This window comes from Diabrotica virgifera, chromosome 5, assembly GCF_917563875.1.
Source record: "Diabrotica virgifera virgifera chromosome 5, PGI_DIABVI_V3a".
In the NCBI taxonomy this organism is placed as follows: domain Eukaryota; kingdom Metazoa; phylum Arthropoda; class Insecta; order Coleoptera; family Chrysomelidae; genus Diabrotica; species Diabrotica virgifera.
Window position 1 is genome coordinate 143,247,071 of NC_065447.1, and position 17,226 is coordinate 143,264,296.

Sequence of the window (17,226 nt, forward strand, 5' to 3'; positions counted from 1 at the left end):
TTACGAATAGTAATACAAACCAAACAGAAGTAATTACTACCAATACTCCCGCCTCAAATGACATGGCTGAACTAAAGAATATGTTAAAAGTCCTGATGGAACAAATGGGTACACTGTTAAACCTTCTCACCACCGTCGTCACTAAATTAACAAAATGATCAAATTCTTAAAAATAGCTATTTGGAATGCCAATGGGCTAACAAATCATGCTCAAGAAGTTAAAGCTTTTATACTAATACACAACATCGACATAATGTTAATATCTGAAACACACTTTACAAATAGAAGCTATCTGAGAATTCCCAACTATGCAATATATAACACCAAACATCCAGATGGCACTGCACATGGAGGAACTGCAATCATAATTAAGTCATCTATAAAACACCACGAGTTAAATAAGTTTAAAAGAGACTATATACAAGCAACAAGTATTAGCATAGAAGACTGGAACGGTCCTTTAACAGTAACTGCAATATATAGTCCACCACGACATACTATAGCCAAAAATCAATACCAAGAATTCTTCAACACACTTGGAAACAGGTTTCTAGCAGGCGGCGATTATAACGCAAAACACACTCACTGGGGATCCAGGCTAATAACTCCGAAAGGTAGGCAATTATACATGGCAATGGAAACCAACAACCTTAAATACATATCTACTGGCGAACCCACATACTGGCCCACAGACACAAACAAAATTCCAGATTTGGTTGATTTCTGTGTGACTAAAGGAATACCACTTGAATCCCAGACAGCACAATCTTGTTTCGATCTTTCATCCGACCACTCTCCTGTCTTGGTCATGATATCTACGAATATCCTCGAAACACAACCTCCACCATATCTAAGTAGTAAATATACCAATTGGATTAAATTCCGGGCTATCCTTGATGAGAGACTGGACCTAAACATCCCACTAAAATCGGATGGCGAAATTGACGAAGCAGTAAATCAATTAAATAGGATAATTCAGGAAGCTGGCTGGCAGTCAACACCTGAACAACCAAGAACAATCATACACAAAGATTTACCCAACGAAATAAAAGAAAAAATCGCAGAAAAAAAAAGACTAAGGAAAGTATGGCAAAGAACCCGTGCACCCCAGGATAAAAATAGATTAAACCAAGCTACAGCGCGACTAAAAACTTTCTTAAACAACAATAAAAACAACGACATAAAACGATATCTACAAAATCTATCTGCTACGGAAACCTCCGAATACTCGCTATGGAAGGCAACACGAAAGATTAACAGACCACAACTCTCTAATCCGCCTATCCGGGCCAGTAACGGACGATGGGCTAAAAGTAACAACGAAAAAGCTACAGTCTTTGCCAAATACCTGGAGGAAGTGTTCCAACCACATGCCCAAAACAACAACTCTGATGCAGAAGATAATATTCAATTGTATTTAGAATATCCATACCAACTAGAAGCACCGTTGGAGAAATTCACAGCCAAACAAGTTTTCAACAAAATCCAAACAGATATGAATCCGAAAAAGTCCCCAGGGTTCGACTTAATCACTGCAAGAATTTTAAAAGAACTTCCCAAGAAAGGCGTGCAATATTTGACACAGATTTTTAACGCAATCTTAAGAACTGGTTACTATCCCCTTTTGTGGAAAGTGGCACAAATCATCTTAATACCCAAACCAGGCAAGCCTGTAGAAGAAGTTAAGTCCTCTAGACCTATCAGTCTACTTTCAGTGATGTCAAAGGTTTTTGAAAAACTCTTACTAGACAGATTACAGCCAATCTTCGTGGAAAAGCAGCTAATACCCAACCACCAGTTTGGATTTAGACAACAACATGCTACCACCGAGCAAATTCATCGAGTCTGCAATTCCATAAACAAAGCCTTAGAAGAGAAGCAATACTGCTCTGCAGCCTTTTTGGATGTCTCGCAGGCTTTTGATAAAGTCTGGCACACTGGCTTGCTATACAAAATAAGAAAAGTCCTTCCTCTCAACTACTATCTAATCCTCAAGTCCTATCTCTCCGACCGCCATTTCCTTGTAAAAGTTAAAATCAGTGCAATAACATATCCAATCAACGCTGGAGTACCTCAGGGTAGTGTCCTTGGACCAGTTCTCTACCTACTCTACACAGCAGATCTTCCTACAAGCCAAAACATCATCACAGCCACATATGCAGATGACACAGCAATCATTGCAGCTCACTGAAACCCGTACATCGCCTCGCAACTGCTCCAGACAAATCTCGACAGTATAACATTAGTCCTGTCGCCAGGGGGGTACAACGGCCTTCTTAATTCAGATGGACTTACCCAAGTTTTTTTTATGTATTTTGGCCCGTAGAACACGAATTTTTTGGGTAACAGTTGATCCGGATGTCGATAAGATTGTTATAAACAAAGAAGTTGAGGAATTACATAACAGCGATTTCTCGCAAAACAAAACATTTTTTTGTATTTTTCGGGTCATTCTAACCAAAAAACGTTCCTACAAGTTTTTTCGTAGGATGCATAGTTTTCGAGGTAAACGCGGTTGAACTTTCAAAAAATCGAAAAATTGCAATTTTTGAACCTGAATAACTTTTGAACAAGAAATAAAATAGCAATTCTGCTTACCGCCTTTAAAAGTTTGAGTCAAATTATATATGTTTTGAATATTTGCATTGCTAAAAATTTATTTTTTGATTGTTAAAAAAAGCTATAACACATAGTGTTTCCCGTGCCTAATACATGCGTTTTAACGCATGCTACGTAGAAATAGCCTCGCTTGCACTTTTATCTCTTCTACCTACTCGTTTGATTTTAAATGAGAAATCATTAAAAACATCACTCAAGCACTAGGTATTTATAGCTTTTTTTAACAATAAAATAATAAGTTTTTAGCAATACAAATAATTAAAACCGATATAATTTGACTTGAACTTTCAAATGCGGTAAGCAGAATTGCTATTTTATTTTTTAATCAAAAGTTATTCGGGTTCAATAATTGCAATTTTTCGATTTTTTGAAAGTTCAACCGCGTTTATCTCGAAAACTATGCATCCTACGAAAAAATTTGTAGGAACAGTTTTTGGTTAGAATGGCCCAAAAAATACAAAAAAATGTTTTGTTTTGCGAGAAATCGCTGTTATGTAATTCCTCAACTTCTTGGTTTGTAACAATCTTATCGACATCCGGATCAACTGTTACCCAAAAAATTCGTGTTCTACAGGTCAAAATACATAAAAAAAACTTGGGTAAGTCCATCTGAATACAGGAGGCCGTTGTACCCCCCCCTGGCGACAGGACTACATGGCGAATTAAAGTAAACGAAAGCAAGTCAGTACATATAACGTTCACTAATCGAAAAGATACGTGCCCAACCGTCTCAATAAATAATCAAATACTACAACAAAAGGATGACGTAAAATACCTATAGTCTGTCCCACCTTGACTTTACAGTACACGAACATACGGCAATACAATCGTTATGGGAGTTTTTAGCGCGGCGATGCCGATTTTCTTCAAAAGAATTTTTAATCGGACATTACCAAGGTCCTAAAAATGTAGGTCCCTAAAAATGTTAAATTAAAACTAACCCACTACTTACAGTCAAGTAAAACAATATTTTTCATTGTTTGTTTGTGAGTGTTTCGAAAAGTAATTAGCAATTTTATAATCGATATGCGCAATAACTGTTTTTGGTTAAGAATGTTAGAATATTCAACATTAAAAGTGGATGTTGTTCTACGGTTGTTAATTTATGTATTGACAGTATAGACAGTTCTGAAGTAATGTCAAGAAAAATATAAAATAGATTGTCAGTCAAGTTTAAGTAAAGTTTTATATTGTCCTACCAGGTCCTACAGTTGACAATAAATAAAGTATAATTATTGTTGATGGTCAGTTCACCTAAATTAAATTATAACAAAGAATATTAAATAAGCCTAAAATTATTACTGATAACATTGTATTGAGTAACTCATTGCTTATTTGGAAAATTTGGATCCCAATTACAGTTTATTGTTATTCTTAATGACTGATTTCCAAGATGAAATTAATGTCATTTTAATGAGTTTATATCCTACGACAGTGGCAGTGAAAGTGAGGAAGACGGGATTATAGAAAGAAGCTAAAATATATAGTTTAAATGTATTTTAATTATTTCTGTAGGTACCTACGTATTTACTAAGGTTTAACAAATTTATGCGCTTGAATAAATTATTATATAAATGTTTTATACAAAATTATTTTTATTTTGTTCACAAAGGTATTTTTCGAAAAGAAAAATGTTTTAGAACCCCTGACAGCCACAGAATGTCAATAATATTAATTCCTAAGTTATCAATAGTTATCCTATAAAAAAAGTATGTTTGCTTAAAACCTGTTTCTGAAAAAATTTGGCATCACTGTTGGTCATAAGAACCTGTACTGTAAAGTCAAGGTGGGACGCACAATAGGTATGCACTTGGACCGCAGATTAACGTGGAAGAAACACATATTCACGAAAAGAAAACAGTTGGGTCTGAAACTCAATAAAATGTACTGGCTGATAGGAAAAAGGTCACAACTGAGTTTGTACAATAAAATTTTAGTATACAAGGCAGTGATTAAGCCAATATGGAGCTATGGTATCCAGTGGGGATCTGCGTCGAGATCCAATATCGACATCCTGGAGAGATTCCAATCGAAAACCTTGCGCATTATCACAAATGCACCGTGGTACATGCCCAATGAACACATCAATCGTGATCTCCAAATGAAGACTGTCAAAGAAGAAATTGCCAGTTACGCCCAAAAATACGACATCCGACTACAAAACCACCCCAACAGGCTAGCGAAGAACCTAATGAGACCCCAGGAAACAGAAGGCTAAAGCGCCACACTCCAAGCGATCTACGAACAAGATTTTAAATTTTAAATTTTCAAAAATATTTTATTTATTATAGAGTTTTATTTATAGGGTTTTATTTATTAGTCACAAATAATTTTGTTAAGTACTAAAATTATGATTTTATAGGTTATTGTCACTGGACAGTCTCCTGCAAGTCTCTTTTAATTGTTAAACAATTTACTTATTGTAATCATTATTATAGATTGTAAAAAAAAAATTGTGTTAAAATTATCTGAAGAATCTTCTGTCTTCGTTTGTCGGTAGAGTTTCTGGACACCCTGTATTTTGTAGCAGCCTATGTTTGAAACTTCTCATTACATGTCCAAAATACTCCAATTTTCTCTTCTTGATGCCTTCTATAATCTCAGTAGTCTTGCTGAGACGTGCTAGTATTGTGGAGTTTCGAATCTTCTTCACCCAAGATACTTTTAAAATTCTTCTATAGAACCACATTTCGAAAGCCTCAAGGCGATTTAAGACCGAGAACACGTACTTTGGAGAAGGAATTCTGTTTTATGTTTCATTCCGTTATTTAGTTGTCAACAGGACACAAAACTCACTATTTATTTTGAATCGTAATTATCTGTTTCTTAAAAAAATCGCGACACCGGGCGAAGTCTCAAGGGGGGGGGGGCAATTGACCCCATTGACCCCCCCTTGGATCCGCGCCTGTCCCATCTAATATTACCACAGCATGTTGGTTCCAATAGAGATTTCTCACTACGTTCATATCATTTTTGTCGAGTCCTATTCGCTTTATTCCATGAGAATGTTATTCTCTTTGTCACACTTTGTCGAAAGCTTTCTCATAGTCTATAAATGCGACGAAAAGATATTTTTGTTGTGCTCGACATTTTTGGACAAGATTTGTGAAACTATTCAGAGTTTCTACCTGTCCTAAGCCATTTAGAAATCCAAACTGTCTATTACTCATATCCGCTTCACACTTTCTGAATATTCTTGCATTTATAACCTTTAAAAATGTTTTCAATAATTGTGATGTTAAGTTGATTAATCTATAGTCATTAAGTGTTTGGGGTTCTTGGTTTTTAGTAGCGGAACAAAGGTCGATAGTAGCCATTCTGTAGGTATCTCACCAGATTTGTATATGTACGCTGTTAAAGGGGTGAGTTATAGGATAGCGCTCAAATGGTCTTCATCTATAAGTTGAATCAGCTCGATGTGAACTTTATCTGGCCCAGGAGCTCTGCCAAATTTTTAGTTGTTTATTTAATAAAAGCCCTAAAATAAATATAACCTAATTAGTTAAGAAAAAGATTCAAAAAAAGTTGACTAAGGTTAAAAAATGCAAAAGGTCATACTTACAAAAAATATCATGCCTGGGCCACCAAAATGTTTTGGGTAAAAACCTTTTAAATATTTACAGTTGTTGTGTTATACTACATATTAATAAAAATACTAATGATGTTGCAAATATACCTGGATATTACCCAGGGCAACACAGGACTCTTCCCACGTGGCTGGAATTTGAGGATTAAAACCTCACATATTGAAGTTCAATGGCCAACTGGATACAAAAGGACCTTAGAAGGATGTGAAAGGTAACTGTCAGTGCAACTTAGGAAATGTTATATTGTTACATCAGTCACAGCATTTAAAGTTTATTTTAATATTTAAAATAAAAAAAAACGTATCAAATTTCCATATGTTGGAGTTAAAGTTATTCGAACCTAAATGAAAAATGTAAAATATCCAATAATTAAATAATCAAATAGGAAAAATAAGATAAAAAATTTATAAACATTTTCAATTTCGCTGCAACCTGGAAACGCAGCAGCACTATATAGTAGTTCAACCGGAGACTGCAGGAAGAGTCTATACCGGTTTCGGGGCTTTTTTGTCCCATCATCAGTAGTTTCATATCCTCCCAGTTGACCATTTTACAGAGCAACTACATTTCAGTTACATCACACATGTTCCTTGCTGTATCATAGATACATCACAAGAAAAGCGCGTAAACATAGCAGAGCTATCTCTGCTATGCTCCTATGTCCTACCCTAAAAGGGAGCAAAACTCTTTTCTTGAGCACTAAACTATGTCACGTATATGTCGCAGCTACAGAACAACACTCTTTTCTTAAGCGTTAAAGGATGTCAGATGTTGCAGCTATGGAGCAAAACTCTTTTCTCAAGCATCAAATAATTCTCTTATCTGTAGCAGCTATGTATCAGATATGTTTCAGTTTTGTGTCAACTATATCTCGAGAGTGCACGTTGAGAAAAATATTTACAATAAAATTGCTTCTTCAACTTTATATTATTGTAGACAGTAGCTTTACTTGACATTGTAAATATATAATTTGACATTCTAATTAAAGTAAAAAATAATCTACAGCAATATAAAGTTGAGGAAACTAGTATTATTACTATGTGTTGTGGACAAATTAAACACAAACATTATATAGTTTGCAATTTTTTATTATATTATAATAAAATGTTAATAAAAATTAAGTCACTTTATTCTGTCTCTCCCTGGTGTGGCGCTGTTTTCCCTGACGGGTCCAATCCGCTGCAACGGTTTCAAATATTTTTTCAGTATACCCTTCATCAGTATGTACAGCATCTGAAATTATTTCACTAATAATTCAGTTTGTTCATTTAAAAACTACAAAACAATTTTTTTAATCGTTGAACCAGGGGAGATTCTTGAAGTGAAGCAAGTGAAGATACAATTCACCCTTATTTTCAATGTAATTTGTGAAACAATCAAAGACGCCACTGTCTAGCACACTCCTTGTTTCTTTAAATCTACTTTTTGCAAGAAAACTTCACCTACTCCAGAATCCACGAGACCCCACTGGGTGATTCTAAATTTATGCGAAAAAATTTAGGAAGGATATTAGTGGTGTTGTAATAGCAAAGTGGATTTTGATGTTTCTTTCTTATTACATAATATATTTTCTATTAATTTTGACATGGCATGAATGATGTGCTATAGTGTCATCAAGACAGAAATTATTGATGTCACTGAAGCAATCTCAAGTATGCCATGTCTTGTACGTTTAAAGGTGGCTTCATCCAAAAAATGTACAAAGCTTCTAATACTCAACTCTGTAGGTGAATTAGCCAGATCAATGATTGAAAAATCACCAGGAGCAGTATTGTGGTTTGAGTCAATGCTACAGTGAAAAATTGCTGAATTGGAAATAGACTTATTGGAACATCTATACTTAAGCGAGGAGTTATTCTTAAGTGTTTGCATCGTCAAATGAAAGAATGACGATGCGAGCTCTTGGGAATAACTCTTCGCTTAGGTAGATGTCCCAAGTCTATTCCCAATTCAGCAATTTTTCACCATAGAATGACTCAAACCACAATACTGCTCGTGGTGATTTTTCAATAATTGAACAGGCTAATTCACCTACAGAGTTGAGTATTAAGGAAGCTTTGTACATTTTTCAGATGAAGCCATCTTTAAACGTAGGAGACATGGCATGCTTGAGACTGCTTCAGTGCCATCAATAATTTCTGTCTTGATGACACTGTAGCACATTATTCATGCCATGTCAAACAAATAGAAAATGTTTGTTTTTTTTTTATTTTATTTAGTTTAATATTACATATAATGTGAAGATAAAACGAAAATAATTTTGTTTTGCAAAATCAATTCGAAAGTTTCGTGATGTCATATTTATGCATATCAAATAAAAAACCTACTTTGCAATTACAGCATAATTTCTCTCTTTTCTTGTCTAATCTCTCTCTCAACTAAAAAGGTTTCTCCTATAAAAAATTTCTTTTCAACCCCTTTCAACTTCAATCATTTTTCTAATATCAAAAAAAATTTTAGCACGTTTTTAAAACTCAAACATCAACCTCATCCTAGAAACATTAGTTCAATTAAAGAATTTACCTTAAAAACTTGAAACTAGTTTTATGACAAATTCAGTAATACCAAAACATTATAAAAAACATAATTTAGAATTTTTATTGGTTAGATACACACTCATACCTTGGCTAATCATCAGCACATACCAATAAACAGACACTATTGTGCTGTGTCAAATTTATTATTCCATTCTGTTTTGGTAGTGATAGTCTATTGAATAAAAATAAGTATTTGCTTTTACTTCCTCGTGTTTCAAGTGTTTACTTAATAGTTATTAAATAAAGCATTAAAGAAATTACTTTATTCAATTACTATTAAGTAAATACTTAAATACTTGTAAGTAAAAGCAAATACTTCTTTTTATTCAATAGACCCATTGTCTATGTAACTAATAAAATTTCTCAACTTAGTCAGAATCTTCTAGTTGAATGACGTACCTTTAATGGCAGAAATCAATTTTAGGTTGCTAAGCTTGAAATTTTTTTTTTCGCCACGACTGTGCCCCAGCCAGCTGGCTTGGGCAATTAATTGATTGGAGAACACCCTTTTTAATATCCTGCAAATTTTCTCCTTCAGGGTTATCCCTCCAATGGTTTTCAAAAATAGGACCTAAAATAAAAAAAAATAATAAGCTTTAGTAATAAAAGTGGCTGAGTTAATTTAGTCAATTGTTAACTTTTTACAAGACCATGCATTAATCAAAAAGAATATTATATAGCAGCTAAGTAAAATCATTATCAGAATTATTAGACTTGCTGAACAAATTAGAACAACGGAGTGCAGCACATGGTCTTAGTATTAATTACAACAAAACCAAAATTATGATTGCTGACAGGGAACATGATAGTCACCCTGAAATAAAGTCATTAGGCCATTGTCAAGTAGTTCAAAGTTTTCCGTATCTTGTTTAAGCTCACTAAAATATGGCGTGACAATAATATCACCAAAACAACCAAAATATCACTGGTTCACTCTCTTGTCTTCTCCATTTTCTTATATGCTTCTGAAACTTGGACTATCAAAAAGGTGGATCAGGCTGGCGTAGATGCATTTGAAATGTGGACCTGGTGGAGAATGCTTCACATTCCTTATACCGTCCACCGAACACATGTCTCAATTTTAAATGAACTTAGTAATCCAAAGCGATTGTCCTCCATTGTGTCCACGAGAATTCTGACGTTCTTCAGACATATTCATAGAAGTGATAATATGGAGAAACTTGTGTACAGGGTCATGCTCCAAGTGGGTGACATCGTGGCTGTTCCCCTACATGCTGGATGGATACGAAGAAACAGCTGTTGGAGATGAGTGTTACAAGAGCCACCCAATTAACTCTAAATCACAAAAGATGGCGAGCTACAATCTCTAAAACAATTGAAAATCTCCGCTTCGGCAGAGCTCCAGCTCTGACTTAGTACATTTTACCAGTTCACAACATATCTGTTAATATATTATGACTATGATGATGATGAAGTAAAATTGAGTGATTCTGAACAGGTCTTACTGATGAGGATAAATAAATAGTAAATTAAATTAACAACAAATTCAATAAAACTACCATTACATTAGTTTGATTTATATAAATTTTTAATGTACTCACTACTTTTTTATAGCACTGCTGGTCCCTCTCCACTCTCTCATTAACATCATTGAGGATATCCACATTAGTGATAGGAAATTGTGACACAATTTCCTGAAACTCATCATCTCCATTCAAATCAATGGTAGTGACCCCAACAGTGCCAGTATTCATGGACTGAAGTTCCAAAAGGATTTTTGCTAAAATCCTATTTATCTTGGCAAATTCATCTGCAAAATAAAAATGTTTCTATTTATTATCCTCTACTTATTGTATGAAGCATTTATTTGTTATTCACTTACAAAAGTTAAAAAAAATTAATCACCTTTAACATGTTTCTCTAGATCTTTGATAAGCTGATCTGGAAACAAAAAGCGAGTGTAAATTACTTATTGTTTTTAGATTTTCTAAATTACCTGTTGACACATTAATAATGGTCATGTCTAATTTATCTTCTGCTTGTATTGTATTGTCCTGTATCACACCATTTTCTTCCCATTCCCTCTGTATCTACACAAAAAAAATTGGTAATAAAATTATGAATAATCCACAGACTCAAATAAACTTACATCAGTAAGCAATTGAATGGAGTTCCCATTTTCTGAATGCTTATCACGATTATCCCATTGCTCATCATCATTATCCACATCCTGATTAGACCCCACATTCTCATCATTATCTGATTCCTCTTCCAAGATTATTTCTGATTTAGTACTTTCATTACTGGGATATTCTGGCAACTTGGACAAGACTGAAACAGAATATAAAAATTACTGAACTAATATATGCATCAAAAACTTCAATATTAATAATAAATAAATAAAAACAACAATGAAAAATAAAGACGTTATTTCAATATTTGAAAACTAAACTTCTGAACAAATGGATAAAACACCTCATATTAGTAATAAACGTACCTTTTTCTTTAATGTCATCATAATCTGATGTGGAATCACCATTTTCTTCAATATGCTTGATCTTCTTTTTGCGTTTCCCTCTCCCTTTTTCTGATGAAGAAGTGTCATCAGATTCAATATGATCTGCTTTCCATCTGGCTTTCTGATAATCATCTATATATTAAAGTAATAATTAAGACAACTAGTTACTAATCAAAACCACTGAAAGATTAATGACTGTAAAATAAAGTTAACTGTGCTTACCAACAACACCTAATACAGCCACAGGATATTTTTTCCATTTATTTTTATCTGGACATGCCCCCTTGCTTATTAATATGCTAACATTTTTTGAGGAAGGCCACCAACAATATTTACTTTCTATCCAAGAGGAAGGAACCTCAGATATTATTTCCTCCTCTTCGTTTTCCTCTAGGAATCGCACTACGGTGTATGACATTTTTCAATAACTAAAAAACAATTTTCCAGATATCATACTTGTTTTAAATGAAAATACTTAAATATTGATAAAAAATTTGTTTTGTAATTTAGCTGTGCTCTGTATAAACTGAGACACTACATGGTTATAGGAGTAAAAAAAAAACAGATTTTATTTTGTATCAAACCAAAGCAAAATAATCACTGTGGCCCCAATGCACGATTAACTAAGTGCTAGTAATAGCCTGAGCTGTTTGCACATGAATGGATTATAGGGACAACAGCACTTTCAGTTGCATCAATTGGTAACTTAACACACTTAGCTTCTACTGAAGATATATGAACTTCAGTTTCAGTGGATATTGAGTTGGTATTGACTATAAATATGTTTATGGAATTATCAGCTTGTGGCTTTTTAAATAATGGTCCAATGGAATTAAACTCTTTCCCTTTTAGTGTTATTTTATCATTTTTCAGATCCAAAGAATTTACAATCAATATTTTGGAATTTTTCAAGAGGCAAATATTGTTTGGACATTGATTACTTAAAAATAATTCAGAAGACACTTGAAGAGATGTTACACCAGACTTTGAAACTTTTAATAAAGGGTACTTTTTTTCACAAAATTGATTTTCAGCATTGCTTTCAGTTATGCGATTAATTATTTGCTCTAAAGGCCTATTAGCAGATTTAGTCTTGAATTTAATTTTTCCTAAATAATTTTCAAATGCAAAGGCGCTAAAATCATCAAGAACGCCATGTTTTTTGACATCTTCACAAATATGTACTAAATTATGAATGTTGTACACTATTTCAGCTCCGTATAAAACCCTAAAGTTTTTAACAAAATATTCTAGCAAAGACTGAGCATAATCAATAAGTTTCAGATGACATTTTCTACTAATTAATATACGAACTGCAACATGTAAACTTAGGAAATGCACATATTTGTCATACGATAGGTTATCTTTCAAAACTATAGGTCCTGTATACAGTAGAAAAGTACGGAACTCAGTTCCTTTCCATCTGTCAACTTCAGAAAGATTACGAGGTTTTCTGGAAAATTCACTACAAATGAAAGATGAAAATGAACTTAACATATTTGAAACCATTTGGATTTGAGCTGGGTTCATTCTAACAGATTTGTTACCCTTTGTCCAAAACAGCAAAAGTTTTTTTACAACACCAAGGCAAATCAAATGAAGATAATCATGGGGAAATTGTGACACCATTCCAATTTCAAGAGATTCTAAAATTAAATAGCATCTATGATGGTCCTCATGTAGACGACTGCGGAAACTCTGATCAGTTCGGGAAAGTGCATTTGTCTCTGGAAATGTCATACGATGTTCATTGTACTCACCCTCTTGGATGCACTTATGGCAACCAAAATACCCTGTATGACTTTTTACCCCTGTAATAAAGGCACGAGCTGGTGCATCACAAATTACTGGTTTAAGCCTCACTTGATAATTAGTATTCATAATAGTCACACCATTTTTTGAAATTCTCTTGAGATCTTCTACAAATAACTCAAGAAATGTATTATGATCTTTTGGTTTTGACATACCGTGATATATACCAATAGTAAAGGGCTCCATGTATTTACCCACAGAATGTATTTGGCCAAGTATGGGCCAGAATTGACTCCCAGAACTCTTGGAAATACGTAGTCCATCTACATTAATTTTAAGTTCTATTACTGGAGGAATTTTATCATGTTTATATGATGTGTTAATAGAATGAATCAACATAGACTCCAAACCAAAATGAAAATAGTAACCAGGATCTACAAAAATAATATTTTTGTCTCTAGGAGTATGAAGTAATGAACGAGCATCTGTAGGAAGATCTGTATGTCCATGAGAAATTAACAGTCTAAGTAATTTATTTAAATGAACTCTACTTATTAATGAATTATTAGCCCATGAACGTAATCCAACTAAAAAAGTTTGGTTTTCAATAATTGGCCGACTACTTGGTAGAAAACTATGAATGTTAGCACCAACATAAACAGCACCTTCTAAATTTGAAGAAGAAACAATTTGAGAATTATTGTTTGGGAGGGAATATAGTAAACAATTAGATGTGGATGAAACTGTAGAATTATTTGGTATCTGATTTATTTCTGAATAAACTGACGTTTGGATAGAAGAAGCATTAGGACTGAGAGGAGTTGATGAGGAAGCAATAAGGCTAACAGGAGTTGAGGAGGAAGAAACAGGAGTTGAGGAGGAAGAAATAGGAGTAAATAAATCATTGCATAGGGACTCAGTAGTTCGGACATTTTGTAAAAGATTGGACGTAATTCTACGTTGATGCCTTTTAGATAATAACTTAAACGATTTTCGTTGAGCTCTTGGCATAGTGAAAAAAATACAAAAATAAAAATATAGATATACTTAACTGAATAATTGTTCCTTTTCGTATTACCAATGATTTCGTACACAATGTCGCGGGCGTGGCACACGGCACAGCACAGTCATAACCTCAACCTCAACTTTTATTCTTTTTCACGGCCACGGCTGTTAGCTCTGTTCTTTGTCTGAGAAACGTTACAGCTACGAATCTAAACTAGGTAGTTATGCTATGTTTTCGCGCTTAATTTGAAATATCGCTATAAGGTAGAAAATCTACTTCTACGTTATATAGAAGTAATACGTGACCACTACAAAGTATTTACATAGTATCTATACGTTTGCTATAAATATGGAGCATGTTTTGTCCCAGAAATGTAGCAGAGACAGAGAGACTTTATATAGTAATACTCCCTTTTCTATCTTTAAATTCTATATCACAGCGACATAGGTGGTCACTTGGGCTCCTTTCTCCGATTCAACCAGATACCTCGATGCGTGCCTTCCCAGATTGCAACGAAAGAAATGTCACGGATATCGTAGCGACATCTGCTAAGAAACAAACTAAGTTCTCAATAATCCAGTAGTACAGAAACCGACAATAAATATCGTTCTCCATACCACTAGATTGACCACAGATGGAAACTCCCTGGTTACTACCTCGTTACTACCTTTTGAAAGCCGCGGAGGTAGTAACCAGGGAGTTTCCATCTGTTCTCAATCTAGTGGTATGGAGAGCGATATTTATTGTCGGTTTCTGTACTACTGGATTGAGAACTTAGTTTGAAAAATAAGATATTTAGGTTACCGGAAATTATGCAGTCAACAATACCTATAGATTTTATGTTGGTCAAATGATATCAATACACTTAGACAAATTATTATTAAGGCCTTTTACGTTGAGACGTCTAGGACAACAAAATTATATTTAATGTGTACATAGTTGTACAATTCTAAGAGTATTAATTAAAGGATAATTGTTTTGATGACTGATAATTTGCTCTGATATGTAACATGTAAGTGGACCCAACCTGACATCAAATTGCCTGAAAATAAATGATTGTAAAAGATGGACGGCGTTGGAGGGTATGGATGGTCGGACAAAGTATGTGGTGATATTGAACCATGAAAGATGTACGTTGTATTATGTCATTGTTATGATTGAAGTAACAATATAACATTTCCTAAGTTGCATTGGTAGTTTGCCTTTGACATCCTTCTAACGTCCTCTTGTATTCAGTTGGCCATTGAACTTCAATATGTGAGGTTTTAATCCACAAATTCCAACCACGTGGGAAGAGTCCTGTGTTGCTCTGGGCAATATCCAGGTATATTTGCAACATCATCGAGTATTTTTATTAATATGTAGTATAACACAACAACTGTAAATATTTAAAGGGTTTTTACCCAAAACATTTTGGTGGCTCAGGCATGCTATTTTTTGTAAGTATGATCTTTGGCATTTTTTAACCCTAGTCAACTTTTTTAAATTTTTTCTTAACTACTTAATTAGGTTATATGTACTTATTTTAGGGCTTTTAGTAGCACTGATAATGGATTTCTTACTCCGAAAACATTATGTGATTTCATGTAACCCTTATTTAGGGAATTTTAAATGTACCTTTTTCAAAGGATCTCGTATTTTTGTGATTTATTTATGGTATACAGCCAGCCACAGGAATTTTATTTTCCTCGTGGATTTTATATCAGAATATATTAAATAAAATGTGGCTTCTTAATGGGTTACTTTACTTTATGACTATTTTACATATCCAATGCATTTTAACATTTTTAACACTATAAGACTGAAATTATCAATAATTTGTAACATAGAAGTTTTGGTTATTAAGGTTCATACAATTTAAAAAAACTTAGCAGATACCTGGTCGGGACAAATTTCCCAACAGGGTACTTTTTACATTATTTCTCTATACTAATAGTCAATTCTGCATTTTCATTACAATAAATTGTGACTTAATCCCTTATTAATATAATATTTAATTTTTTAGTATTCTTTGTGAAGATATGACGCACATATGCCAAAAAAAATGTTATGTAACTTGTGGTCCATGCCACTATCCTGTTCGGCGAGAGCTTAAATGTGGTCACGAAGCCACGATGGAGTGTCAGCTGGATCCTGATAAATACGAATGCAAAACTTTGATTAATACCGAGCTTCCATGTGGCCATAGCGCAGAAAAACCTTGTCATATTGAGCCAGACAAATTTCAATGTCAAGTTCCATGTGATATTAGAGTTGAACCATGTGGACACGCTTGTGTTAGAAAGTGCCATATTAACAAAGATCCTGATCATCTAGAGGTAGTATTTCTCATCTTTATGCTTTTTCTAGATTTTTATTATTCAATGAGTGAAAAACCTGTTGCAATTTTTTATTATATTAAACTTTTCCACGTCTGAATAATAATAACAGGCCTCTTCCCTAATATGCATTATTTTTACAATAATTCGAGCTCTTTTAGTTGCTCATAAAACGTTAAAAGAACATAATGTAGTTTTAACTTTGTGGTGGCATCTAAAAATACAGTAACTCAAAATGTAAAAAAATACTAAATTTCTTATATACCTATACTGTAAAAGGTAGGTACAAATATCATCTTTAGTACTGCTATTTTTACACATATTAATAAAGTGAGCTCGTAAAGGTTGGAATAAATTCATTTTTTCATGAATGGGCGATTTGGGAAATAAATACTGAAACTGGTCAATTTTTATTTTCAAATTATGATTTTTTGACATATATATCATACTCGTGACGTCATGCATGTGGGAGTGATGACGTAATCGATGATTTTTAAATGAGAATAGGGGTCCTGTGATAGCTTATTTTAAAGGATATTCAATTTTCTGTTCAGTAATATAAACATTTAATATAAATCAAAAATGAATAACCATTTTCGATTTCGTTGCAAAATGAAAATCCAGCCGCACCATATTCTAGTCCAATCAGAGAGTGCAGCAAGCACCTCTACCGGTTTCGAAACTTATTAGTCTCTCATCAGGAGGCACATATGCTGGTCTCTCTGATCCAACCAAAACAAACCCCGGCGTGCAGTCCCGGATTGCAACGAACGAAATGGCATAGATGCCCTAGCGGCAACTGCTAGCAAAAGACTAAGTTTTCACTCTAATGGCATATAAAACAACATAATGTTGCTCTACATCCCACCAGACTGAAAACAATGAGGGAACCATTCTCGTTGGAACTTACCGCGCTGAGCAGATGTGA

The 17,226-nt window shown here is 33.9% G+C and overlaps 2 protein-coding genes across 3 annotated transcripts in view; one reads left to right on the forward strand and one right to left on the reverse strand.

The window, feature by feature from the left end:
- LOC114339972 (NFX1-type zinc finger-containing protein 1-like) overlaps positions 1 to 17,226 on the forward strand; it is a 380,271-nt gene that overhangs the window by 258,307 nt on the left and 104,738 nt on the right. For both annotated transcript variants that reach the window (XM_050650389.1, XM_050650390.1), the window contains one exon: positions 15,986 to 16,298. In XM_050650389.1, coding sequence (XP_050506346.1) covers positions 15,986 to 16,298 — 313 coding nt within the window. The remainder of the gene's footprint in view (positions 1 to 15,985; positions 16,299 to 17,226) is intronic.
- On the reverse strand, positions 7,292 to 11,659 carry LOC126884459 (uncharacterized). The gene is made up of 8 exons (XM_050650393.1): positions 11,445 to 11,659; positions 11,202 to 11,354; positions 10,854 to 11,035; positions 10,701 to 10,794; positions 10,610 to 10,645; positions 10,306 to 10,514; positions 9,143 to 9,314; positions 7,292 to 7,439 (listed from the first exon to the last, which is right to left on the reverse strand). Exons 1-8 carry the CDS (start codon positions 11,638 to 11,640, stop codon positions 7,324 to 7,326), a joined length of 1,158 nt encoding a protein of 385 aa, XP_050506350.1. The 5' UTR covers positions 11,641 to 11,659; the 3' UTR covers positions 7,292 to 7,323.